The sequence below is a fragment of the Patagioenas fasciata genome, chromosome 7 (genome assembly GCF_037038585.1).
Source record: "Patagioenas fasciata isolate bPatFas1 chromosome 7, bPatFas1.hap1, whole genome shotgun sequence".
NCBI classification, from domain to species: domain Eukaryota; kingdom Metazoa; phylum Chordata; class Aves; order Columbiformes; family Columbidae; genus Patagioenas; species Patagioenas fasciata.
The window spans coordinates 21,185,739-21,212,560 of record NC_092526.1 but is presented as its reverse complement, the minus strand read 5'-3'; the positions used below and the strand labels follow the sequence as shown (position 1 = coordinate 21,212,560).

Genomic DNA, 26,822 nt, shown 5'->3' with positions numbered 1-26,822 from the left:
ACAATTGGAGAGTAAGAGCCTAGATTTTTCACTGCTGTATATACTGGTAGAAATTAGTAATATTTTTTAAGTGAAAAACTGAAATTAGATTTATTTAAAAATGCAAACAGCCTGTAGAAAAATAGTTTACAAACTTGAAGAGATAAACCTAAATTTGAGCATAGTCAAAGAGATCAAAAGCAGTATATTCTGGGAACTTTATTTGTAGGTTTTTTTTCCCATTCAAGTCATTAAGCTTCTGGTGTTTGATACACAACCCCTCTGATTGGTTGAATTACTATTATTATTACTGATCTTGCTTCAAATCAATGATCTCAATGCAGTGCCTCTGATAGTAAAGGAATGTTGCCATCAAATGCAGCAAGATCCACTGCCAAATGCTTTGATATCATATTATGCAGCTTTCTGGAAACTAGGAGTCTGATATTATGTGAAGGATAAAACTGCCATTTAACTTAGGGGAATAGAGGATAAGCGATATATAATAACAGTAATGACTATGAATAAGCCCAGTTATCCTTGTCTTCATCCCAAAATATAGATACATACTATTAAAGTAAAAGGCAGCCAATTTAACAAAAAAAAGTAATACTTTCTAAATCAACATTTCATCAACCTGTTCAGCCTGTACTACTTTCAAGATATTATGAAAGCTGAAAAATTAACTGTTTTTATACCTAGGATGGTTACATGTTAACATAGGCGGGTTCTAAGCTGCAAGCAGCTCATTCAAGGGGTGCACGTTAGAGAAGGGAGATGGTCAGAGTACAGAACAATCTGCTTTTTCTTCCTAGTGCTTGAGAGACTTTCTGCAATTTCAACTCCCTATAGATTTAGGCTTACTTCCTTTAATTTGAAAATCTGTCGTAAGTTCTGTATTACATGCCCTGATGAGTTCAATGTTTGTGTAGGTCCTGAAGCTGCATAGTGATGTAAAGTACAGGAAAACACTGATTACCAATGATGGCACCTCTCTGGGAGCTGGCACGCCGATTGGTTTGACAGTTGATCCAGCAAGAGGGTAAATTTCCAAAATTTCTGTTGTCTTTGCACATGAGTATGTTCTCCACATTTTTCTTAATTTTTAGGGTCTTCAGCTTCCATCCTTGATTTGACCTGGTTTTGTTTTTTTCATATTTGTGCAGAATTTGTTTACTATTTTTGAGCCCTAGAGAATAATTGCATGGCTTCATAAACTGCTGCATAGTTGTTCATTCTCCTTAATTTAACATATATGTTAAAATTGTTTAGTCTCAGAATATTATGATTGTGAAAAAAATCTCTGAAAAATGGTAACCCAGAGTAAAGAGAATTCTAAAGTCTTTCTTTATAAGATATTGTAAATATCTTGTGATGTCTGTCTTGAGGCCTGTCTGTAGTAGAAAACACACTACATCAGAAGAACGTCACATGTTGCATAGCAGTAAATACAATTTTACTGCTCTCTCCCAAAAAGAGCTGTAATTTTTTTTCCCCCAGCAGAGTACTCAGAATTACAGTATGATGCCTTTTTTGCCCAAATCACAGTGTTCCATAGGACCACATTAGTAATGAGACAGTTCTGCTAGTGACTTGGCAAGCTTTCAGATAAACTGATGCCTGACTTTTTGTCCCTAGTTGGGAGTGCGGCTGCCGTGTGCCCTATGTGTTCTTCAGCAGGAGGCCAGAGCAGCGCACATATTCCCCAGAGCCAGATAATGGTATTCTGTTTCATATAGATTTTTTGAACTTGTAGTTTTAATTCCAGATTGGAATCAAACTCACTGCTGAAACCTTGCAGTAGCCATCTGTGAAACAAAATTATTATTCTCCTGCTTTCTTGTTATAGTCCTAGTACTCTACTGAGTTTACCTGCTGATGGTATTGTGGGTGATACAGGGGAGGATATAGATTTGTAAAAGTGATGTAATTGGCATTTTTCTCTTTTTCAAGAGAAACAGGCATTTCTCTTTTTCAGGAGAACAAGCATTTTTCTTTTTTCAAACCAGATCTCTTTTTCATTGTGACATGGTTCAAAGCGATCTCTGTTCAGCATGTGCTGAAGCATTTGGCTGAGGAAGGAGATAGATTTAAGCACATGCTCTTGATTCTGGTCCATTGGTCTCTGGTACCAGCTTTTCTAACAGATGTGGTGATGTGTGTTGCAGGAAGCTGTACTGGACAGACCAGGGAACTGACAGTGGAGTCCCAGCAAAGGTTGCCAGTGCAAACATGGATGGATCAGGCGTACAAACCCTCTTCACTGGCAACCTTGACCACGTAGAGTTCATTACCATTGACATTAAAGAACAAAAGTTGTACTGGGCTGTCACAAGCACAGGAGTGGTAGGAGATGTTTTCTAATTGCTCACACGACTTATTCAGTTACTTCAGTTTACTTATGTAACTGGGAGTTGCAGGACTGAGTAAAATCTGAGTAACTTTTGTTACTGGTTAACATTAAAAATATACCATTAATTTGAATGAAAAACTGGAAAATATTATTGGCCTCCTGCTGGCCCTTCTTACCTTGTACATAAACATCTGTATGAAGAGACTTTAGTAGCATATGTTGCATTTTAATTTTGTATTGTAACACCGAACTTTTATTATAAGAAATGTAATACTAAGCTTTAAACTGATTTCTTAGATTGAGAGAGGCAATGTGGATGGTACAAATCGTGTGACTCTGGTGGTTCATCTTTCCCATCCATGGGGAATTGCTGTGTATGATACCTTTCTGTACTACACTGATCGAGATTATGAAGTTATTGAACGAGTTGACAAGTCCACTGGAGGAAACAAAGTAGTACTGAGAGATAATGTCCCAAGACTGAAGTGCCTACGTGTGTATTACAGAGACAGTGAGTATTTGCTAAAGAGATATTTCAGGATACCAAACTTGGAAAAACTTGAACTTTCCTCAGAGACAGAATGCATGTTCTTTCAAAGCAAATGGTTTGATTAGGCTTTCAGGAAAACTGTCAGAAGCATTTACTTGTTTTTGCTAAAGAGATGTTCTACCATCTAGTTAAGTCATTTGTTAGCACATGTAGTTTTAGTAAAATATTGTCAATGTACTGTTGACTAAATAGCAGATTTTGTTACTTTGACTTCAAATATATCCATTTTATTTGATTCTTGGTGACAAGAAATCAGCAAATCCATTGTTACTGCTTATGTGCTAAAATGTACAGTGGTTGTGACCTTTGTTTTTGTCAACTGATTGTTCATACTATGCAAGTGCATGAATTTGGTTATATACCTGTGGGAGTTTGTGATGATATGGTTCAGATTTTTATGTCTTGTCATGTATGTCTTTCACAGATTCAGCTGGCTCTTCAAATGGCTGCAGTAATAATATTGGAGTTTGTCAGCAGCTTTGCCTGCCTCTACCTGGTGGATTATTCTCTTGTGCCTGTGCTACTGGCTTTCAGCTAAATCCTGATAACAGAACCTGTTCCCCATACAGTTCATTTGTAATTGTTTCTATGCTTTCTGCAATTAAAGGATTTAGTTTAGAGACATCTGATCACTCTGAAGCCATGGTACCACTGGCAGGAAGAGGTATGTGAATATTATAGTAGGAAAAAAATCTTATCATGCGTGATGTTTTTGCATTTCTTCCTGGCATAGTACATGTTTTAAATACGTTTCTTTATATCAAGGTTAATTAATTATTACTTTTCAATATGTTTCAGGACGAAATGCACTTCACGTGGATGTTCACATGCCTTCTGGTTTCATTTTCTGGTGTGACTTCAGTAGCACAGTTTCTTCTCAGAACGCAATACGTAAAATTAAACCTGATGGTTCTTATTTTAGAAATGTTGTTACAAATGGAATAGGACGAAATGGAATCCGTGGCATTGCAGTTGACTGGGTAGCAGGTAAGCATAGCTGAGTTTGGAGGAATGTTATTCTTCACATATTGTAAAATTTTTAGACTAACATAAATGGATCCTAATGGAACTATTTTGAATGGAATTCCTATGAATCTAACTTGTGATTTTAAAACAAGAGGAAGTAATGAAGGCCTCTTATGTTTATATACATGTGTAAAAATGAAAGTTTATCAGAGCAGATATATAGAACCTTTTCTCTCCTGATGCTTTTGTAATTCTCTTGGGTCTCTTTTCCTGTTTGTTCATTCATTAGTAGCTGTTATGCAGTGTACTACTATACTTTATTACCATAGTGGAAAACCAGAGTGCACAAAAGTTGTCTGATGACATTATTGATAAGAAAGAAGGACCCTTTATCTACCCTCAGATTGCTGTAAACAAACCTTATAAATTATAGTGAAAATTAAAGAAAGCAAAAGTAGTACTTTGGTTTTGAACTTTGATTTTCCCAGCTGCACTTCCTGTTCCTATTTAAACATATTAGAGATTAATTCAAATGCTAAGTCTTCAGAAAATGATAATGAACTCTAAGTAGCTGACCATTACTGTTAATACATTTTTGCAGAATGTTTTGCAGAAGTTATTCTGTTGATTGATATGCTTGTTGAGATGTGCTTTAGAATAATAATCTACTGTATACATTTCATTTAGTTACTGTAGACAGTGCTGTGATGTAACATTTCGTAGTTGGGCATTGTAAAAGGTAAAGAGATAACAGTATGGAAGGGCAAGCCAAAGGCTTAGATTTAAAAGAAAAAATAAAGTACACCTGAAGAACAACTGTAGTTAATGCACTTTTGATCTTATGTCATTGATTTGCCCTATGGAAATCCATGAAGATTTCAAAGTTAATTGACTGTTGTCAGTTTGGGTGTCTTCTAATTCTCGAAGTGTAGGTAAGTTCCTTATGCTTCTGACTGCTGAGATGTTTATGGATTTTCATTTTATAGTTTGGTATTTTATCAACTCATGTTTCTTGGGTGTTGATGCTATATGTTGACATTTTGTTTTGTTTTTCTGCCTTTTTTTTTCCTTTAAAAACAGGAAATCTTTATTTTACAAATGCATTCCTGGCAGAGACTTTTATAGAAGTTTTGCGTTTAAACACAACTTATCGCCGTGTTCTGCTTAAAACTACCATAGATATGCCAAGGCACATAGTAGTCGATCCCAAAAACAGATATCTGTTCTGGGCAGATTATGGGCAAAATCCAAAGATTGAACGTGCATTTCTTGACTGCACCAACAGAACAGTTCTTGTATCCGAGGGCATTGTCACACCTCGTGGGCTGGCCATAGATCACAGCAATGGATACATTTACTGGGTGGATGATTCCCTAGATATGATTGCAAGAATTCAGCCCGATGGTGGTGAAGTTGAAATTGTGCGTTACGGCAGTCGCTATCCGACTCCATATGGTATCACCATCTTTGGAAATTCTATGATCTGGGTGGATCGGAACCTGAAAAAAGTCTTCCAAGCCAGCAAGGAGCCAGGCAATACTGATCAGCCGACAGTAATACGGGACAACATTAACTGGCTAAGGGATGTTACCATTTACGACAGGCGTTTCCAGTCACGTTCACCCCTTGATGTCAACAACAATCCTTGTTTGGACAACAATGGAGGCTGTTCTCACCTGTGTTTTGCCCTGCCTGATGTGCAAACACCCAGATGTGGCTGTGCCTTTGGAACACTAGACAGTGATGGCAAGAGATGTTCCATTTCAACTGATGATTACTTGATTTTTGCTCTTGAGAATGCTCTCAGAAGTATCCACCTAGATCCTGAAAATCACAGTCCTCCCTTCCGCACAGTCAATGTGTTAAGAACTGCAGTGGCCCTGGATTTTGACAGCATAAACAACCGAATATATTTTACCCAAAGTTATCCTTCAGGGACAGGAAGAATCAGTTATATTAGTATCTACCCAGGAATTAGCTCTCCAACGGTAGTTGCATCTGGTAAGTGCACTGAAATGTGGCACAAAGTAATTGTATTGAAAATAATGGACTACAGCACCTAGCACTATTTCAGCAGGTATTTTTATGCTAATGATCAAGGTAGACTATTTAATTAAGATGTTTGAAGTGCTCCTTTTGATTCTTCTCATTAGTTTTTTCTTCTTCTGAGATTCTTATTTCATCCTGAGGACAATGAAATGGAAATAGAAAACTGGTTAAATATTTTTTTTACATATACAGAAAAGTATATGCAATAAATTAAAATTATATATAGCAAAATAATCTTACAGAGCGAGGGATGATTCCTGCTACTTGGAGAACAGCAACCAGAACTCAGGTGTATGTGAGCAAAAGGTCTTTGTAACACTGTTGCATACACAGAACTGCCTGAGTCTTAAGTATTAGTTCTTAAGTACTAGTTTTAAATGGACAAATTTGCATTCATACCAATGGCTTTTTAAGAGCATCTTTGGTGTTGCCATATTATAATAGGTGAAGAGTATTCCAGTATCTCAGGAAACTATACTGAATTTGTGTGTGTGTGTTTGCTTGCATGTGCCCAAGACCTGGGTACTCCAGACGGCATAGCCTTTGACTGGATCAACAACAGAGTTTACTACAGTGAGTACCTCAATCAGACCATCAGCTCAATGGCTGTGGATGGCTCCAACCGCACAGTGATCGCCCGGGTTCCACGACCAAGAGCCATTGTGTTAGATCCCTGCAGAGGGTATGTGTTCCTCTTTATTTTGACTGCAGGTGAAACTACAATTTAGACCTTGATGAAAGCTGCCAGATCCTTCCTGTCCTGAGCCATGGGTTCCAGCTGTGCATAACCATCCTAGATCTGACTCTTCAGGTTTAAGTTTTCTAAGCTGATCTCAGCCTCAGAGATTTGAATTTTCTTCCGAGATATTTAGAACATTTGTGAATCTGTAGTCTATGAGGCTCCATTTAGTGCTGGTGGGAGCCAGGTACTGGGGGTAAATGAGAACGATGTTCAAAGCAGGTGTTTGTCAAGCAACAAACCATCCTCCATTTGCTGTGTAAGGCAGAAAAATAAAAAGGGTATTTCTGGAAACCAAGATTTCTTCAAGAATATCATATATCATATCATGAGGTGACACTGCCAAGAGATCTCTCTGTTTTGAGTCTTGTATAATCTTTCCCTTTTTCTATCATATTTCCTGAGTGCCTCAGGGGAGTTCTTGTTTCCATATCTGAACATTCGCTGAGAGGCTGGGGGCATTATTCTATTATACTGTATTTCTTATTTAATCACCAATTACACTGTATTTTAAATGAAGAAAGATAAGAAAGAGGTGAATTGACTTCACTGGATTCCCATAGGAGCTGGAAAATCTTTTCTGAAGTTCATTCAAGTGGAGCCCAGGGATCCCTGCTTGAAGACGTCCTTGTCAAAGTGGGCCAAAACAGAGGAAGAAGTTGTATTCCGCTAGTTTTGCCCTACACACTTCAGTGAGAGACACCAGGGTGGAGATATCTGGGAGCAGATAAGAGCTTCATGAGCTTTATTTGTTGAATAGATAACCTTACAGTCATGTTATTGACAGGTATATGTACTGGACTGACTGGAGTTCAAATGCAAAGATAGAACGAGCTACACTTGGAGGAAACTTCAGAACACCTATTGTGAGCACCAATTTGGTATGGCCAAATGGGCTTACCCTGGACTATGAAGAACAGCAGCTATACTGGGCTGATGCAAATCTGTATGTATTGATAGCATACTTGTTGATTTACATTTGGTTATTTTTTAATACATTGATTATTTTCCATAATTTTTTAAACTGTTTTTCAGCATTTCGATGGGATTTGATACCTTGTATTATAGAATGTTAAGAGTTACTTAATAGTGATGCAAAGTTAAGTCTTGATATTGATGTAGAACTATTGTGCCATAAGGAGTTTTGTTATGCCACAGTCTAGATTTAGCCCACTGCTTTATGGCATTTGTACCTACTGGCAGTTTGTTCATCTTCCTTGCAACTTAGGACTTTTATAAGCATCCCCTGTAACAAATATAATCCTAGTGCACATTTTATGTCATTAGTTGTTTGTGGTTAATTCTTATCACCTGTGGAATTTGGCATGGTGTTCTTGTTGTTGCCTACCAGGTAGAACCCTACCCTTCAATTTATGCCACCACTATTTCTGCTGTCAGCAGGAAGGTTTTTAAAAATAATTTCCTTTGCATCCATTCAAATTCACCCATGGTCTCAGAGAAATCACTGCAGCAATTAGACCTTTCCCTCTGGTTCCTTCAGCACAGCGGTTCTTTTGCAGGCTTCTCCTTCATTGTGACGGAAAAGTGATGTCTGTAATGTAGTAACTGTGGTGATCTGTGCCTGTGTGGGATCTTCTGGGAGGAAGTTGATCTGATTTGGATTCATCTGTGTGCAAGAGGAAAGGGCGCATGTAATGGGACCCTCCGTTTTAAGGGGAATACAGGATGTCAAATGAGACATCCTGTTTTCTCTTTCAGACTCTAGTTAATAGAGATAGAGAAGCATATTCTTAAACTGTGAAACCTTGTTTATTCTGACTTTCATGGGGAGGGCCTTTACCCGTTCAGAGGGACAGGTACCAGAATGGGGTAAGATGTGAAGACTAGACACTCAAAAATGACAATGCTCTTTACCACTGAAGGCACCAAGGGAACCCAAGAGTGAGCCATATATTCTCCTCCATTTTAACTCTTGCTTATTCTCATCTTGCTCATGCTCATTTCCCAAGGGTGCTATCTCTTTTCCTCTAAAATGGGATTTCGTTTGTTTTGTTCTAGACCGTCCTGTTGCCTTTTAAGTGTTGTGGTACAATTAGGCACATCCAACTCTTTAGATTTATCTCAAGCAGATAGAATGTATGTGCTGGCTATGTTCTGTTCCTTTCATTTAACTTCACAGGTTACTAGCATGGGGACACTTGAGAAATATGTACAGGGCTCCCACTGAAAAGCTTCCTGTGACGTAAAAGGGTAAAATTACCTGACCCCGTATTTCAGGAGAGTTGCATTTGAGCTTATTTTCTTTTGTAGAAGCACCATTTCATAGAAAAGTGCCTTTCTGCACTTTTCCCACAACTGTTTCTTCACATTAAAGCTTTTGCCTTATGAAGTGTCTGCCTGTTGTTATTTTCCTATAAGAATAACTAAAATTCTATGTTTCTTTCTACTGCTTTTATGAAATGCAGTTTATTCTCTCTTACTAGTGATGACAAAGGAGATGAGCTGTTCAGCTTGTTGAGAAATTCCTTATCAGCTCATTTTCTCTCATTAGCCATTTCCATTCTTATTCAGCCCACACTGGCAGTCCACTAAATGCCTTAAATACAATCAGTAATAATTAAATTTTGTCTCTAGCAGAAACTTAAACACACAGTTGCTTTAAGATTAGATAAAATAAGTTCAAGCGATTGTTTCTTACTGCTAATGCTAAGTTGTTGTTGTAGCAATTCTCTGTTTCTGTGAGAACTCTTGGTGGCTTGATCCAAAGGGTGGAGCTCTGTGGCTCCTTGAAGTCCTGTTGGAATTTTGTTTATCATTGCAAACATTGCTCCTAAGATAGAATCAAAACTGGAAGATCAACTAGTAAGAAATGTTTATCTTACGCTATATATTTGTGGCAATTAGATATTATCTATATGGTGCTTATATGTATATTAGAACTGTTTTTCTCTCCTGTATTATGTGAGAAGTAGCAGAAAATGCATGTTTATACCCTCATAGATTTGCTTGTATTTCCTGATTGTCTAAATTTGGATCTGCAGAAGATTAGACTGAAATGAAAGCATGTCCCATTTCATGGGACTGTTGGCTTGCTCCTATTAATAGTATAAGAAATCATCATTAACATCGCACCCATTGAGGACGTGTATTCTCTCATGAAGTTTTGCATTCATTTTATCTCTCAGTAGCGTAGTTGGTTAAACATTTCAGTCTTCAGCCTGATTGCTCCCAGTATGTTATTGTGTCAATATTACAGAGCTGCTACTCTGCATCACTATTGAAGCCATAGATTGGAAAATTTGAGATATTAAACTCAAACCAGCACCCTACTTATTGGTGCACATTACTGAAATAGTGGATACTAGGAGCAAGACTAATTGGGGCATGACTGTATACACAAGTTAAAATACTTCTTTCTTTTAAGATGTAATGATTTCTTTGTTATTTTAGGCAGAAGATTGAGCGATGCACTCTCACTGGTACAAATCGTGAGGTAATTGTTAGCACTGCTCTGCATCCGTTTGCAATGACTTTGTTTGATCAGCACATATATTGGACAGACTGGAACACACGAAGCATTTACCGAGCTAATAAGTATGATGGTTCAGATCAGATTGTGATGATCATGAATCTTCCACGAAGACCAATGGATATTCATGTCTGGGCAAAAAGTAAGCAGCAGCAGTGTACAAACCCCTGCAACCAATTCAATGGTGGCTGCAGTCACATCTGTGCACCAGGTAAGCTGTTATACATGATGACTGGAAGCTATTAGTGTTGTCTGCTCATAATATAAGTTTTCGTCACATGGGGACAGCTGAAATGTTTATTTTTCCTAAATGTTTAATATTTATTTTATTTATAAATGCAATCAAAATGATTGTCATTCAAGGTCATGGTATTTTACCAACACAACTGAGGGTTGTGTCTGAGAACTGTCACAAATAAGAATTATTTGTATTTTTAACTTTTTTTCTTTTCCCCCCATGGGATAAGACGGCAAGTGAGCTCTGCAGAATATGGTTACCTTAGGAATACATACTGATGTGCTGTATACTGAACGGATGTTTCCTATCACATATGTAAAAAACCTTTATGGTCACTATTTCTTTATCCCATGGTATTATGAAGTCTTTCCCTAATGATTAATTTCCAAACTAAACATTTCTACTGCCTCACTTTAAATGCTGGACAATTACTAAGAAGATAGCACGAAGTGTTTTTTATATACACGGTGGGGCAGGTGTCCTTTTGAGTCATGGACTCCAGAAACATATTCTGTATCATCAACTGCATATTGAGGTGAGACCTGAGTGACATATGTATGTCATCTTGTATCTCTCCTTTTGCATGTGTAAGGAGAGAGTTGAAGTGATCCAACAGGTCACCAGTCCAGATGGTTGGGAAACCGGAATGGCAGTGTACCCAAAGAGCATCCCTGTTATTGAGCTGATTTGTGTGTTGTGGATTTTTGGAAGTTATCATCCTTGACTTTGCAGAACTCATTCAGTGTCTGCTTTTGGTTTTGGCATCTTGAATGCCCTTAAAAATCTGTCTTGCCTGAAAACAACTCAAACTTCTCACTGATTTTGAGAAGAGCAGTTAGTCTGGTGCTAGGACTTTTGAAACCCATTTAGATTTTGAGGGATAGTCTCAGCTGGTGTAGATCTGATATTTGAAAGTATCTGATACCCTCTTGCTACACCCAAAAACTATTTGGACAACAAGCAAATATTAAGATACTACAAGTTCTGCTCTCAGTTCCTCTATGGAACTCTGAAATACCTCTTGTGGGTTTTAATGGGTTTGCAAATATGCTTAACTGAGATAAAAATCTGGATAAATCACCACACTTCTATCTGACCAGATAGATCTTAAAGGAGTGGTGAGAATTTCATTGCCTTTTCCATTGTTACAAGTAGAAACATGTCATAGAACACTATCTAAAGCATTGATGCTAAATTTGTTTCATTTTTTGTCTCTCCTTTTTTTAAATTTTTTTATTATTATTTTTTAAACTGTGAAACATAAATTTAGGTCCAGCTGGTGCAGAATGTCAGTGTCCCTCTGAAGGTCGCTGGTATTTAGCCAATAATAACAAGCACTGTATTGTGGATAACGGTACCAGGTGTGATACTGGTTTCTTCACATGCCTTAATGGGCAGTGTATCTCCGAGCGATGGAAGTGCGACAACGACAACGATTGTGGTGATGGCAGTGATGAGTTGGAAAGTGTGTGTGGTAAGCATTTAAAATAACTGCATGAGAAAGTGATGTCTTGTCTGCACTGTGTTCTCTGTCACTTTTATGGCTTTACGATCGTGGATCTTATGGCTGTAGTTTGGAAAGAATCCCTTGGTTGCTCACAGACTAGAGGTCTGAATGGCAACTGATTTGCTCTAGAATCCAAAAGCAGTATAGTATTGAATTTGTATAACGTATAGCAAATTTCTACTTTGTTTAACTCAAATACGTATTTTACTTTTCATGCAGTCCGTTTTGCTGCTGTGTTTGCCCTGGCAGGTAAAAAACATTGTGATTTTACTTGTTACTTTGTCAGAGAACTTAGATTCCGTTTTATCTGTGTATATTTTTTTCTAATATTTTTTTTTTTCCTGCAGCTTTCCATACTTGTCAGCCAACAGCTTTTACCTGTGGCAATGGGCGCTGCGTACCCTATCATTACCGCTGTGATCACTACAATGACTGTGGAGATAACAGTGACGAGGTTGGCTGCTTGTTCCGAACTTGTGACTCCCACACAGAATTTACTTGCAATAATGGAAGGTGTATATCTCTTCAGTATGTCTGCAATGGAGTAAACAACTGTTACGATAATGGCACATCAGATGAGAGAAATTGCCGTAAGTTTATCCTAATTACATAGCGCCTATTTGAGTCTGACTCTTTGGAGGCAAATGTGTTTGTGTGTGAACAACTATGACAAAAATCAACAAGGAGGATAAAAGATTTCTTTATTCATGTTACACAAAGATTCTGCGTTGTGTTATTTGAAGAAATTAGAAAGCTATTCCAGAGTACTTTTAAGATACTAATGATAACTATTGCTTTAAATCAGGGGTCTTAAACTCATTTTCATTGGGGCCACATCAGCTTTGTGGTTGCCTTCAAAGGGCCAAATGTAATTTTAGGACTGCATAAATGTAGGTAGTAACATTCAACCCTTTGAAGGCAACCGCCAGGCTGATGTGGCCCCCAGTGAAAATGAGTTTGACACCCCTGCTTTAAATACTTTGCCTTGATGCAATAAATGCTCATGCAGTGCTTAATGTCAGGTCTTGTGAGTAGTCCCATGAACTTCAAAAAGATTATTTAAGATGAGTTGGGTACAGGGTTTGTAGTTTTGCAGGATTAGTCTGGAGTTTGACAGTGGGTTTTTATTTTGTATCATGCTGTATTAATGTCACAGTTTAACCGCAGCTGGCAACTAAGCACCACGCAGCCACTCACTTGTGCCCCCTGTGTGCCTCCTCTCCCCACTGGGATGAGGGAGAGAATTGGAAGAGTAAAAGTGAGAAAACTTGTGGATGGAGATACAGATAGTTTAATAAGTAAAGCAAAAGCCATGAACACAAACAAAGCAGAGCAAGGAATTCATTCACCATTTCCCATAGGCAGGCAGGTCTTCAGCCATATCCAGGAAAGCCGGAATCCATCACACATAATGGTTACTTGAAAAGACAGATGCCATCACACCTAACATCCCCCTCATTCCTTCTTCTTCCCCCAGCTTTATATGCTGGGCATGATGTCATGCACTATGGAATATATGGAGACACAGCTATCCTGGCCGTGTCCACTCCCAGCTTCTTGTGCACCTCCAACCTCCTCACTCATGGGTGGTGCGAGAAGCAGAAAAGACCCTGACTCTGTATAAGCCCTGATAAGCAATAAGAAAAACATCCCTGTAGTATCAACACTGTTTCCAGCACAAATCCAAACCATAGCCCTATACTAGCTGCTAAGAAGAAAATTAATTCTATCCCAGTCAAAACCAGCACAATTATACTAGATTTAAACGTTATTTGTGACATTTTTTTTTATTCCCAGTGAAATCTGAATATTTGAAATTCTTGGTCCCTTAGACATTTGTAGTTGGTCTGATGATTCATATAGTACCAGCTGGTTGCAAACGCAAGCATTGCAGTGTGAATACACATCAGTCCACGTTCCCTCACCCGCAATTATTGGCACGTGTTTCTTTGGTCATGTTTTTGTCAATAAAAGCAGTTGTCTAGTTGTTTCCATATAGCATGAGCAGTATTAGTGCACTTTAGCAAGTGAGCGACATGGGACTCTTTTTAACAATATTATGTATCTTTCAATAAGATGCAGCTTAACGGTATTAAGAAAAACTCTAAAGAACTTTTGCTTTTTTTTTTAATTCCCTTCTCTCCTTAAAGCGGATCGCACTTGCCAGTCTGGTTTTACAAAATGTCAAAGCACAAATATTTGCATTCCTCGAACGTATTTGTGTGACGGTGATAATGACTGTGGAGATATGAGTGACGAGAGCCCAACTCACTGTGGTAAGTTAATAGGGAATCAGTTACTTTTCTTGTATGTCAGTAATTTACTCTACTGGTCTTTACCTTTGCCATAGCTCCAAGTGTCCTCAAAACATCTACTCTTGTAAAACCGAAGAGCTATAAGGTATATGCATTGTATTATTACCTCTCAATGATCATGCTTTTATCTGATAAAAAAGACCGTAAATTTTTTCAGCATTTTTGTACAGCTTTTGAGGGATCATTACTTTGTTTATTTTGTTCTGTATGCCTTATGGTTTTACAAGGTAATTGACACTTAAGTATTATAGTGGGTTGGCTTTTTCGAGAACGTAAACATAAAAATATTTTCCTTCTAACTGGATGAATTTGTATATAGTTACACATGTAATTTCTTGTAGCTCTTTCATGTAGTTATGTATGCCTCAGCATATGGTTCGTTGTTCATTATAGCTTCCAGTTACTGTATAAATGTGTCTAGTTTTCAATCAGACTTAATTACAAACTAGTTTAGCTTTGCTAGTGCAGATATTTGTATTAGGTAATAGTTAGGTAGTACATATGTACATAAAATGTTTTGGATCGGTTTGTAAAACATACTGGATATTTGCAGATAATATTTTATTTTTAGAATTGCCTGAGTGGATTATTTTTGCCTTCACTAGTTTTCCTAAAGGTACCTGCCTTGAATTAACTATGCCACGATTTTTCTAAAATATGAGTTCAATGTTTCTAGCCAGAATGTGGCCACTTTTATCTATGGACCCCTACATGTCAAAAATATATGGCCATAGTGGGCCTTTCACTGCTCATGAAAGGTGTGCTTTGTCCCATCTCCTGTATATGTCCCAGCAGCACTGCTGAATTACTAAAATTGAGAAGTGGTGAAGGGCAAGAAAGAGAGGGAGAATGGGAGATGAAAGAAGCCCCAAGGTATAAATGATCAATGTGTTAATTGCCTTTGATTTCCATCATTAGAGTCACACAGAGGAGAGAATTAAAAGGCCAGACTGTATCCTTTTTGGTGTCTTGAAACCATCAGAGGGTACAGGAAAGTGTCGATAACTACTGAAGAAATTATCAAAAACACTATACCTGCCAGGATCAAGGGAGTCAGCCAAAGTGCAGAAGGAATATTTGCAGCATGCTTAGCTGGAACTATTCAGTGTTACAGTTTGCACTTCAGTGTCGTTAAGAAAATATTCCTGCCTGCAAGTGAAGAAAAATAGGTGGGAGAACAAGGAAAACATTATCTACCATGAGATTATACTTCCTTATTGCACATTTTGACTCCTTGTAAAGCATGGAGTCTGCTACTGCCTAGTTTGGGCACTGGAGAAATGAGTATATTGGACTGGGATCATTTTCTTGTGCAAAAATTTTAAGTATAAATGTAGGAGATACTTAAAATTGCTGCATGCAGTCCGATTTCCAGGGCAAATTCTGTCTATTTATTAGCTGATACGTATACCCAAGGAGAGAGTTAAGCCCATTGTTTGCATACAAAGATCTATCTAGTTTGCACAAAGAGCTCTTTGCAGATAGGCTGTGAAAAGACATCCTTCCTGGCATAATTTTTTCTCTTTCTTTTTTGGTGTCTGTAATATTTTTGCATAAAATGGACTTAAAAGCAACTTAAAACTAGTTGGAAAGGTAACAGAAAGAAAGAAGTCATACATAGGTTTTCTCTTCCAGTCTCACTGACTTGCACAAATAGTGAGTTTCGTTGTACGTCGGGACGTTGTATTCCTGCTCATTGGTACTGCGATCAAGGAATAGACTGTGCTGATGGCTCTGATGAACCTGCCTCTTGTGGTAAGTTTACACTCAGAAGATACAACACAATGAGTTATTGGAAATCAGTAGTTTCTCTTGTAGGCAGCAGCTTGAGTCCCCAGACTAGCTGGAAAATATGTATCTTCTGAGGTTTATTCACTGACTATAAGTAATCTGAGTCACTGAGGAATTCAAGTCTTAAATACTTAAAGCTATATGTGGAATATGAAGGCTTCTAATTGCCACAATTGATCACTTTTAATGTGATAACTCTTAATGAATGACCTTCTGTCTGTTTATAAGACTGTGATGGTGGTGAATTAAGTGACTAAAGTATTTTCATATTGTTTTGGATGGAAAAGCAGATGCAATGCTATACAGGAAGTGTGTGTGCAATAATGCATTTGGGAAGAAAAGGAATGTGGGATGCAGAGGAAGGTGAAAAGAAGTAGATTAATCTCCAGGAGAGAAGAGGAGGGGCTAACTCAAGTCCCTGAGAACTAACATTGCAACACTGTCATTATTCTTGCTGTGGGCATAACACAAGGCAGAACAGTCTTCTGTGATTTAAGCAGGGCTGATAGCTCACTTTTCACACTTGCTGGAGTTGCATCTTTAGCTTAAGAAAATGTCTTGCAGCTTATACCTTAAGTGTCTTTCCCTTAAGCTTCTGTTTTACATTTCACTATCGTAAGATTCTCCCTAAAATACCCTCCTCAGCAGATTTTCATGGCAGTGCAGGTTAGTTTGTTATAACAAGTGGAGTGATTGTGTTCATTTTTAAGTGCCCCAAGTGCGAACTTGTTCAAGCGACCAGTTCAGATGTGATGATGGAAGATGTATCCCAGCAACATGGATCTGTGATGGTGATAATGACTGTGGGGATATGAGTGATGAGGATCAAAGACATAATTGTGGTAGGTGTTTAATGTAAATAGATGCTGTACTTTGTTTGTTCTGCATGCATTTTTTTAGAAAAAAAACAGCCTCCAAACCCCCACTTTCTACCAGTTTTTCTGTCCACGAAGGTGCACACTGATCATGAGGTACACCCTTTGTTTTCATTATATTGAATTAAAATTGAATATTTTACTGGTAAGAAAAAAAAATTGTTCTAATTTTGCAATTACTCTTCTTTGAATTGTTGAGTTCAAATGGAGATATAATTAGCCTGGGTTGTTTGTATGATCTGGGCAGCAATAGCAGCTTCAGTGGAAAATGCTCCCTGATCATCACGCATTACCTCTTATGCATATTAATAACCACATGGTTTTGGCATAACTTCTTTAAAAATGAGTGAGCGAAGCAAGTGTGACTGTTTAGAGGGTGAACAAAGAAGAGACGATTCACCAAACCTGGTCCTGCTCCTTGATTCTTTTAACAGCATACACTTGCAGTCCTTGCCATTTTTAACTGCAGTGGTGCTCCCTCTGTTTGTTCCCTGGAGCACAGAATACCTTGAAGAAAGCAGGGGACAGAGAGCTGAGGCCTAATACCTGTCCAGTTCCCAGAATATATGACCAGGAGCATGAAAAGCTTGTACAGAGAATCCAGCAAGATCCAGAGTTCTGCACATGCCAACATTGGCTAAGGAATCCTAAAGTGCTTTGGCTTGCAGTCAGCCTCCCTGAAGAGCAGTGCTCAGTGAAAATTAGTGGGAATGAGTATGAGTTTTGTACTTGAGTGCAGTGGTTTCTGTCTCTGCACGTGCAGCAGAGCGTGGCCGTGTTGGGGATTAGGTGTGGGTATCCAGGCTGCGTGTGTGTGTGGAGGGAGAGGGTCTGACATGCGTGGAGAATGACGTGGCGTGTCAGTGAACTTGCTCTTCTTCCAGCAAACCGCAACTGCACAGCGGCAGAGTTCACATGCGCCAACAACCGCCCCCCGCTCCGGAGGTGCATTCCTCGGGCGTGGGTCTGCGATGGTGATGCTGACTGCAGTGATGCATTTGATGAACACCAGAACTGCACACGGAGATCTTGCACAGCAAATGAGTTTACCTGTGGTAATGGCTTGTGCATCCGAAACACATACAGGTTTGTAACTACCTGAGCTGCTGCAGAAATTGTCAAAATTTGCTTGAAGTGAAGGAGCTAATTCAACCTTTTTTTTACACTATGTATTTGTGTATATTTTTTTCACAATATGTTGCTGCTAAGTAGATCTGCATATCGTAATGAAACTATTTACCCATGCTGCATTCATGCACTAGTTTTAAGTTGAAAATGCTTTTGAATTTTCTATGCTAATATCCATAGTGCTCACCATTAGCTTTTAATCCTTTTTATTGTGCCTAGTAACCTCTCCGGGAGTGATTCTGTTCAGCTTGTAATGCATACAGGGAATACCAGCAAGACTCACAGGATCAGATTCTATATAATATGACCCTGTTTTCTGAAAGTCTTCCATTGAAGCTATTAATAGCTGACCTTCTTTGTGAATCAGGAGGGTGTATCTATCTGTCTTTCCTAGGGATAGTGATTGCCTTTGTATATTTTAAACAAGTGTTTATTCTTTTCCAGATGTGACAGGCGGAATGACTGTGGTGACAGCAGTGATGAAAGGGGATGCGTCTATGAACCATGTCAACAGCACCAGTTCACTTGTCAGAATGGGCGCTGCATTTCCAAGGCCTACATCTGTGATGGGGATAATGACTGTGGTGATGAATCTGATGAGCTGGAGCATCTTTGTAGTACACCAGAAGCAACGTGCTCTCCCCATCACTTTAAATGTGACAATGGAAACTGCATTGAAATGGTCAAAGTCTGCAATCGGATGGATGATTGCTTAGATAATAGTGATGAAAAAGGATGTGGTATGTGTAAATTTATTTGTACTGTCTCTAATTTAAAATGCTTAGGCAGCCTAAAAAAATGAACCCTTAAGACAATTGCTTAATTACAATTTTATCTATTCCATGGTGGTCTCTCAGAAGCACTATAAGAAATGTATATATCTAATTTTTTAAAAATTAAATCATACTTTTTATGTACTGTTTTAACAAACTGTGAAAATTATATAAGTATATAAACTGTAAATATAGTTTATACGATATTACGTATTGCCCTTACATTTCTAAAAGACAAAATTCATAAATGTATATTTTGTACTCAGTGTCTTGGTGACAGACCTCAAAGAAGCTAGAATAATTTTACACTAGGTTTGATTATTTTCCTTGCTCCTTTATTACAGCAGCCCACATTCACATTCAGCGTTTTCAGGTAGTAGCAGGTAGAGAGAGCCCAAGTACATTGGAAAGTGATGGCACTGTTTTCTCTGCTAGCTGGTTCCTTGAACAGAACTGCTTTCCTTCCCTAGGTATAAATGAATGCAGCGACCCTTCAATCAGTGGATGTGATCATGACTGCACAGACACACAGACAAGTTTCTACTGTTCTTGTCATGCCGGATACAAACTTATGTCTGATAAACGGACTTGTGATGATATTGATGAGTGCAATGAAACTCCATCAGTATGTAGCCAGATTTGTGAGAACACAGCTGGCTCCTACATCTGTAAGTGTGCCCCAGGCTATATCCGGGAGCCTGACGGAAAAAGTTGCCGGCAAAATAGTAACATCTCCCCATACCTTATTTTTAGCAACCGTTACTATCTGAGAAATCTCACAGCAGATGGCCAGTCTTACTCTCTCATTTTGCAAGGACTGAGAAATGTGGTGGCACTGGACTTTGACAGGGTGGAAAAGAGGTTGTACTGGATTGATGTGGGGAGGAAGGTCATTGAACGAATGTTCCTAAATGGAACAAATAAGGAGGCAGTGATAAGTGATGATGTGCCCAACGGGGAAGGTATCGCTGTTGACTGGGTTGGCAGGTAAGAAAATACGCTTTCTGTCTTTCCGAGCTACTAAGGAAATGGTGTGTGAGGGAGTTTAGCTTTGTTTTTTTCTCCTACTTCCAGTGAGCATTGAGATAGTTTTGGGTTGTGGATGTAGTCTTATACAACTGAATTGCTTATCAGCATCCAATACATTCATAACACTTTAATTGCTCTCATATCTCGTGTACTGATGTTCTATCAGGGTTGCTCTCGTATCTAGTGTACTGATGTTCTATCGGGGTTGCTCTCGTCAGTAACAAGGTACTGCATGTGACCCTTGTTGAAAAACTTGTTAGGAAACCATTAATGAACAGACCAGGCAAGCGAGCAGGTGGGATGCTACATGTGGCTGTGGGGTAGGGGCTCTGAGCTTGGCATCCTCATTCCTCTGCTAGCAGTTGTTGGGCTTGATGCAGGCTTTGCTCTGTGCATGAACAATATATTACAACAGGTAACTAGATTCCAGTGAGGTAAGTAATAATGAACATTAACGAAATTTAGCTCCTGTACCAATGTGAAGAGCACGTTTCATTGGCTCTTGAAAAAGGCATCTTTAACTGACATCATTTGCTGTAAGGAGGGCAGTAGAAGGGTGAAGTAATTGGGAAGCACTTTGTGTAGTCATTTTTAATTACCTACCGTGTCTCAAAAAGTAGTTTGATTTACTCCCACAGAAACTCTATCCTTACATGGTGCCCTCTCTGACAGTTGTCTTGGCTGAGTTTCATCAGGTTTTGCTTTCTGAGTGCATTACTATCAGTATGAAAAGTTTAAATATCATGGATCGGACTTTACAAAATAATGAAAGTGGTTGCAAAAGTCGCTTTTGGAACTTATATGAGAGTTTTTATATGAATATGTCAATATATTAGTTTGTATTTTTAAACCACTTCGTCTCTAAACCTAGTGATAATTAATATTCCCAGCAGTCTCAAATGCTTTATGATTCATGGAGATATGAGGAAGGAAAAGCCTAATTTTAGCTGAAGTGGTCCTACTGCTCCATTACTAATAGAGTTGCTGAATTATTTCAGCTACCATTAGTTATGTCTTGAGTCAGCTTTTGTTTAGGTGTTTCAGAAAGGCTGAAGGACAATACAATGGTTGATGAGTTTTTCTGCTCACTTTAAGTACGGGGAGAGGACTGGAGGATGCTGTGAGGTGCAGGCTGGGGAAGACTGGTGGGAATGGTGCTGCTCAGGGTGGTGCAGGCGGAGACTGCATCTGTCAGTCTGTTTCTGGAATGACCCTGTGGATGCTGGAGCTGACCAGCTGTGCAGACAATTTCGAAGTAGCCTGATACAGTTCGAATTGTATTAAATGCTTTTGTTTGTTGCAGGCTTTTAAAAATCATTGCTTCAGCTTGCATGATTTCTTTGATTACAGCTGTCTGTTTTTCCTAGGCAAAGTAATAGAACTGTTAGAAAATTCTAGGCCAAGTTTAAATTAGGCTGTTGAACTGCTTAGGAATTTTCAAAGGAGAACCTGTAACTGTTCTGTCTGAGGAGAGCAGAGGTGGCAGCATGGAATAGAAGATGATTCTCTCCAATACTTTACATCCCTTGTCACGATCCATTGCACTGCATGGCTGTTTTCCTGCTCCTGTTTGCTGGCCGTTGTTGGTACAAGAGGAAGGGAAGAGGAGGGAGGTTTAGGAATTTATTGGTAAATGGCATATTACTACTCAACTGGGCATTTGCAAGTTTGAATTTGGCACCAGTGACTGTGGATCCAGGAACAGAAGGAGTGACAAGGGCAGTCTGGAGCATGGCGTGAAAGGGATGTCAGTACAGCATGTGTATTCTTCCTTTACACTAGATATAGCGCTTTTAGGAGAAAAAAACTGAAATTTAAGATGCCGTGAAGCAAAATAAACAAGAGTAAATAAATTAACTCTCAAACATTTCAGAAAATTGTACTGGGTGGATGCCTACAAAGATTGTCTCTATGTCTCCGAACTTGATGGAAGATTCCGGAAAAAGCTGGTGGATCGGTGTGTAGATGCCAACAACACTTTCTGCTTTCAGTACCCCAGAGCAATTGTTGTTCATCCAAAATATGGGTATGATGTTTCAAGCATGATTTTCCTTTGTAAATAGTCTTGCACTGTCTCTGAAAATATGAAATAAATTTTGGCTGCCTGCACTTAGATTTGCATGACATTAGGTCTTAGTTGTAGCTTGGGAAAAACAGTAGCTTTCCTTTCATAGATATATATGCAGGGCTGTCAGATATCATTGCAAGTGGAATTTGGTTCCATGTGGACATGGAAGTTTTGATTGCAAGGCTAAAAAGGTTGATAGAAGTGTGTGTGGTTTGACAGACAGCGGGACTGTTGCTTGCATTCTTCAAAGACAATTGTGATCACACAGTTCTCTGCTGTAGTGGTTAAAGTAACAAATATATTAACCTTTTTCTTATCTGCCTCAATCTCTACTTCAGTTCTGTTGCACAAAATATTGTATTTGAGTATGGTCTTCTAATATTTACTTCAGTATATTTTTACTACAATCCTAACTCTAAGTATTTATTCGAACAGGCAGATTTACTGGACTGACTGGGCAGATCGAGCGTATATTGGACGAGCAGGCATGGATGGCAAGGAGAAGACAGTGATTATCTCTACAAAGTTAGAGTGGCCCAATGGACTCACCATAGATTACACCAATGACAAGCTGTACTGGGCAGATGCCCATCTAAATTACATTGAGTACGTACTCAGAAAAGAATAAAACAACTGAAAAACTGCTCATGTGAGATGGCAGTGGTAGCATTTTTAGATGCTGTAAGCATTGTATGTATTTCTACCCACTGACTGTAGGAAACCAGAGTCCAAGTCTGGAGTAGTAGGTGACATGAATCACTAGATGACACAGCAGCCTAGTTCCTATATGTGCATCTTAGGTTCACCTGAAAGTGGTCCAAAAATTATAGTGAAAAGGTTCACAATATGTACTCAAATATGCAGCATTTTTATATCTAGGCGTACAACATGAACCGAAGCAAAACTGAGTATAAAATCACTATTTTTCGTGGTTCTCTTGTTTCTGCCTATAGATAAGAGTTGAGCTGTAACTAAGCTAGTTATGTGCTAATAAAATAGTGTACAAATCATTACAAGATCTTTGAATGGTTGTCAGTAAGTACAGCATGGAATTTACTGTTAGCATATGGGTTTTTTATGTTAATCAAGAGAAATCTATTAGTTGCTTCTTATGTTAGAAAATTTCCAGTAAAAATGGATAATTGGATAATTAGCATTGTTCTTGTCAAGGCATTGCAATACTTTAAGAACAGTCCTTAGTATTTATATTAGTACTTACATTTGTATTCATGTTACATGTACCTATAGATATGTATTTACTTCTGTTCTTTACATTAATTCTTCTGGTCACCTTTTCTATACTGAAATCTTAAAAATGTCTTTTAAAAAAATATATCAATTATGTGTACGTTTTTCTGTCTCGCCCTTTTTCTGTCTTGTGTTTCGTAATTTCCTCCTATAGCAAGGTGACAGTAAAAATATAGAATCTTATTCAAGGTATTTCATCAGAGGAGGCTCAAAATCATAAAGTCGTGTAAAATTTAGGAATATAGGAGGCCTATTATTGTCTTAAGTGTTCCATTATTAGCAGTTTGAATGATCCAGGCAAGCTAGTCTCCCATGTGACAAAAATAACTTGCTGTAAGGCAGAAAATGTGCAGAATTTCATTGGACTAGCTGATACACTTCTGTGGGAAGACTTCACATTTCAGTGGATGTTCCTGTATTCCATTTTTTTGCCTAAAATAACCTGTTTTACGTTCCTGCATATCTTAAAATGAATTCACTGAGGACAGTGCTCTGTCATTAGGGACTAAAAAAACTGCCATTCCACATTGCATGGTCCTAGTCACCCATAATGAAGTGTTATACCATAAGCATACATAATAAAGATGTGAAGATGTTTTAGTATTTTTCTGAATGCTTTGCACATATTTTTCTTTGTGTAGGTACTCTGACCTGGATGGGCATCACCGTCACACCGTATATGATGGGACTTTACCTCATCCATTTGCAATAACAATTTTTGAAGACACCATATATTGGACTGACTGGAACACAAGAACAGTTGAAAAGGGAAATAAATATGACGGATCAGACAGGACTGTTCTTGTGAACACCACACACAGGCCGTTTGACATCCATGTTTACCATCCATACAGACAGCCATTTGGTGAGAAAACAGAATTAGATTTGCATTTAGAGGGTCAGCTGTTATCTGGAGACTAATTGCAAAGGATCCTGAGTGCACTCAGCTTTTGTCTTTGTTGAGGGGAATAAAACGCACAGGGTAAATGTAGGCCTCTACATTTATAAATTGCCTTTTCTTTGAACGGCAATGACTAGAGAAATGCATAATGTTAAATTAGTTTCTAAATCGTCATGGCTTAATAGCGTACATTTCCTGTAAATGAAATCATACATATTTCTCTCACTAAGTGCCTGCTTATCTAGGTTTTGGTTTTCAGTTTATTACATTGAAGCTTTTAGTACAGTATTAGAGTCTGCTGTAGAGTGAGAGCTTTGTGTCACGGGATTTGCAAAGTACGGTAATATTTGTTCTTCTGTTTTACCAGTTAATAATCCTTGTGGCACCAACAATGGTGGTTGTTCCCATCTTTGTCTAATAAAAGCTGGTGGTCAGGGTTATTCCTGTGAATGCCCTGATAACTTCATGATTGTACAGTTCGGCAATACAGCTCATTGCCTTCCGATGTGCTCCAGCACCCAGTTTCTCTGTGCAGACACGGAGAGGTAAGTCCGCTGCTCACTGTCCTTTTTTTCGATCTCTTTTTAGGAATATATGTCACAGTTTAGTCCCTTCAAAAGGACATTAAATTAGGGGTTGCTTCTGCTCTCACTGTGAGTTTGTGGTGTGCTTGCAAAGACAAAGCCAGGGCCAGATAGGCTTCCATTTTGGAAAAATAGTTCTAGACTCATTGTTTAAATAGTACTTTTTTACTTTTCCTCCTGTTATATGACATTGCTAATGTAGCAAAGTTTAGGTTGTTCTAGACCTCTAGAAACCACTTCCGGTTGAATTAATAAACGTGGAACCTTCTCTTAGTTTTTGTACATCTTTTACAATGTATCTATTTCTGCCAAATATATGCCGTCTGCCATTGGCCCAGGAAAGCCATTTAGCTGACGGGGGGGCAGATTTCCAACCCGTTTTCTGAGACAACAGCAGTGTAGGGAGAGGAATAGTGATACAAGAACTACTGTGCTGATATTGTATCACTCTGGAGCCTGTGAGGCAGATGTGCTTATTGGGTGGCCTTTTGAAGCAGTGTCGCAAAGGCCAAGAAGGTGGCCAAAAAGACCAACAGCATCCTGGCTTGTATCAGGAATAGTGTGGCCAGCAGGACTAGAGAAGTGATTGTGCCATTGTACTCGGTGCTTGTGAGGCCCCACCTTGAATACTGTGTTCAGTTTTGGGCTCCTCATCATCAGAAAGACATTGAGGTGCTGGAGAGAGAGTGTGGAGGGGGCAACAAAGCTGGTGAGGGATCTGGAGCACAAGTCTGATGAGAAGTAGCTGAGGGAACTGTGGCTGTTTGGCCTGGAAAAAAGGAGGCTGAGGGGAGACCTTATTGCTCTCTACAACTGTCTGAAAGGAGGTTGTAGCATGGAGGGGGTTGATCTCGTCTCTCAAGTAGCAAGTGACAGGACAAGGGGAAATGGCCTCAAGTTGTCCCAGGGGAGGTTTAGATTGGAAATTAGGAAAAAATTCTTCATGGAAAGGGTTGTCAGGCACTGGAACAGGCTGCCCAGGGAAGTGCTGGAGTCACCATCCCTGGAGATGTTTAAAGGGCGTTTAGACGAGGTTCTTAGGGACATGGTTTAGTGCTAGAGTTAGGTTATGGTTGGACTCGATGATCCTGAGGGTCTTTTCCAACTGAAATGATTCTATGATTATCTCTAGTGAAATTGTTGTGCTGAAGTTCAGGTAAATTATTAAAAAGTGATCTCATTAAAAAGCCAGTTGAAGAATGATTTGAAAAAGTGTAAGAGATGGTTACCACAAATATACATAAAAATTAAATCCTTATTACTTTGTTGTGAACTTCCTTCTAGAGGCCCACCAATATAATCTGTTTCTGGTGACAGTATTCTAACATATTTTGTTAGCATTTGACATATGAGACAAAAGACATGAAATTCAAGATGTCTTAGAAGTTTCAAGAAATAACACTAAGACTGTCTTTGGTACTCTAGAAGGATGGTTGTATATCTGAAGAGACATATCCTCAACAAACAAAACACCCTTATCTCTTTGTAGGTGTATTCCTATCTGGTGGAAATGTGATGGGCAGAGGGACTGTCGAGATGGCTCTGATGAGCCCCCGACCTGTCCACACCGATACTGTCCTGTTGGGCAGTTCCAGTGTAATGATGGCAACTGTACAAGTCCACATTTCCTGTGCAATACCCAGCCAGATTGCCATGACAGATCAGATGAAGATCCTGTACTTTGCGGTATGTTACAACTAGTAAATTTAAGTGTTTTGCCAGTACAAGCCATGTAAACTACATATAAATTTCAGACTAATTACCCCTTTTTTGCAGATTAAATAGCGTTGTAGACAAATGCAGTCTTTTTAGTCTTGCACCTGCTAGAACAATTCACCTCAGTGCAAACGCAGGCTAAAGGAAAGCAAAAAAGTACTGTATCAAAACAGAAACATTTTCTATACCTTTGAGACAGATTTGCACTGATGTACATTACACTCTGAGATATAAAATACTAGAAGCAGGACCCAATTTGTTTTGTGTGAGTAAAGCTATGGTGGGTACGAAGAATTTAAGTCTTCTTAATGCCCAGGTCAGTCTACCAGCTATGCTCATTTTCCCTGTATTCCAGAGCTCTGCATGAGGGGACAAAATTGTTTCACCCTTTGCACTGCACAAAATCCAGTGGGAAGTTTTGGAGAGCTGTTTGTGATGGCAGTATTTTAGAAATGTAGCCTAATTGTGCTTGTGGAATAATGTTGCTTTTTAAAAAACCTGTCATATTTCACATACTTATGTC

At 38.7% G+C, this 26,822-nt stretch overlaps 1 protein-coding gene across 4 annotated transcripts in view; it reads left to right on the top strand.

Moving 5' to 3' along the window:
- The window catches only part of LRP2 (LDL receptor related protein 2), a 121,875-nt gene that overhangs the window by 65,943 nt on the left and 29,110 nt on the right, over window positions 1-26,822 (top strand). For all 4 annotated transcript variants that reach the window (XM_071811024.1, XM_071811025.1, XM_071811023.1 and 1 more), the window contains 22 exons: window positions 912-1,021; window positions 2,148-2,325; window positions 2,630-2,843; window positions 3,307-3,546; window positions 3,681-3,869; window positions 4,929-5,849; window positions 6,414-6,579; window positions 7,424-7,582; window positions 10,048-10,337; window positions 11,635-11,838; window positions 12,219-12,461; window positions 14,022-14,147; window positions 15,822-15,941; window positions 16,688-16,819; window positions 17,737-17,938; window positions 18,425-18,720; window positions 19,224-19,740; window positions 21,656-21,808; window positions 22,286-22,456; window positions 23,740-23,963; window positions 24,367-24,544; window positions 26,073-26,269. In XM_071811024.1, the coding sequence (XP_071667125.1) occupies window positions 912-1,021; window positions 2,148-2,325; window positions 2,630-2,843; window positions 3,307-3,546; window positions 3,681-3,869; window positions 4,929-5,849; window positions 6,414-6,579; window positions 7,424-7,582; window positions 10,048-10,337; window positions 11,635-11,838; window positions 12,219-12,461; window positions 14,022-14,147; window positions 15,822-15,941; window positions 16,688-16,819; window positions 17,737-17,938; window positions 18,425-18,720; window positions 19,224-19,740; window positions 21,656-21,808; window positions 22,286-22,456; window positions 23,740-23,963; window positions 24,367-24,544; window positions 26,073-26,269 (5,230 nt within the window). The remainder of the gene's footprint in view (window positions 1-911; window positions 1,022-2,147; window positions 2,326-2,629; window positions 2,844-3,306; window positions 3,547-3,680; window positions 3,870-4,928; window positions 5,850-6,413; window positions 6,580-7,423; window positions 7,583-10,047; window positions 10,338-11,634; window positions 11,839-12,218; window positions 12,462-14,021; window positions 14,148-15,821; window positions 15,942-16,687; window positions 16,820-17,736; window positions 17,939-18,424; window positions 18,721-19,223; window positions 19,741-21,655; window positions 21,809-22,285; window positions 22,457-23,739; window positions 23,964-24,366; window positions 24,545-26,072; window positions 26,270-26,822) is intronic.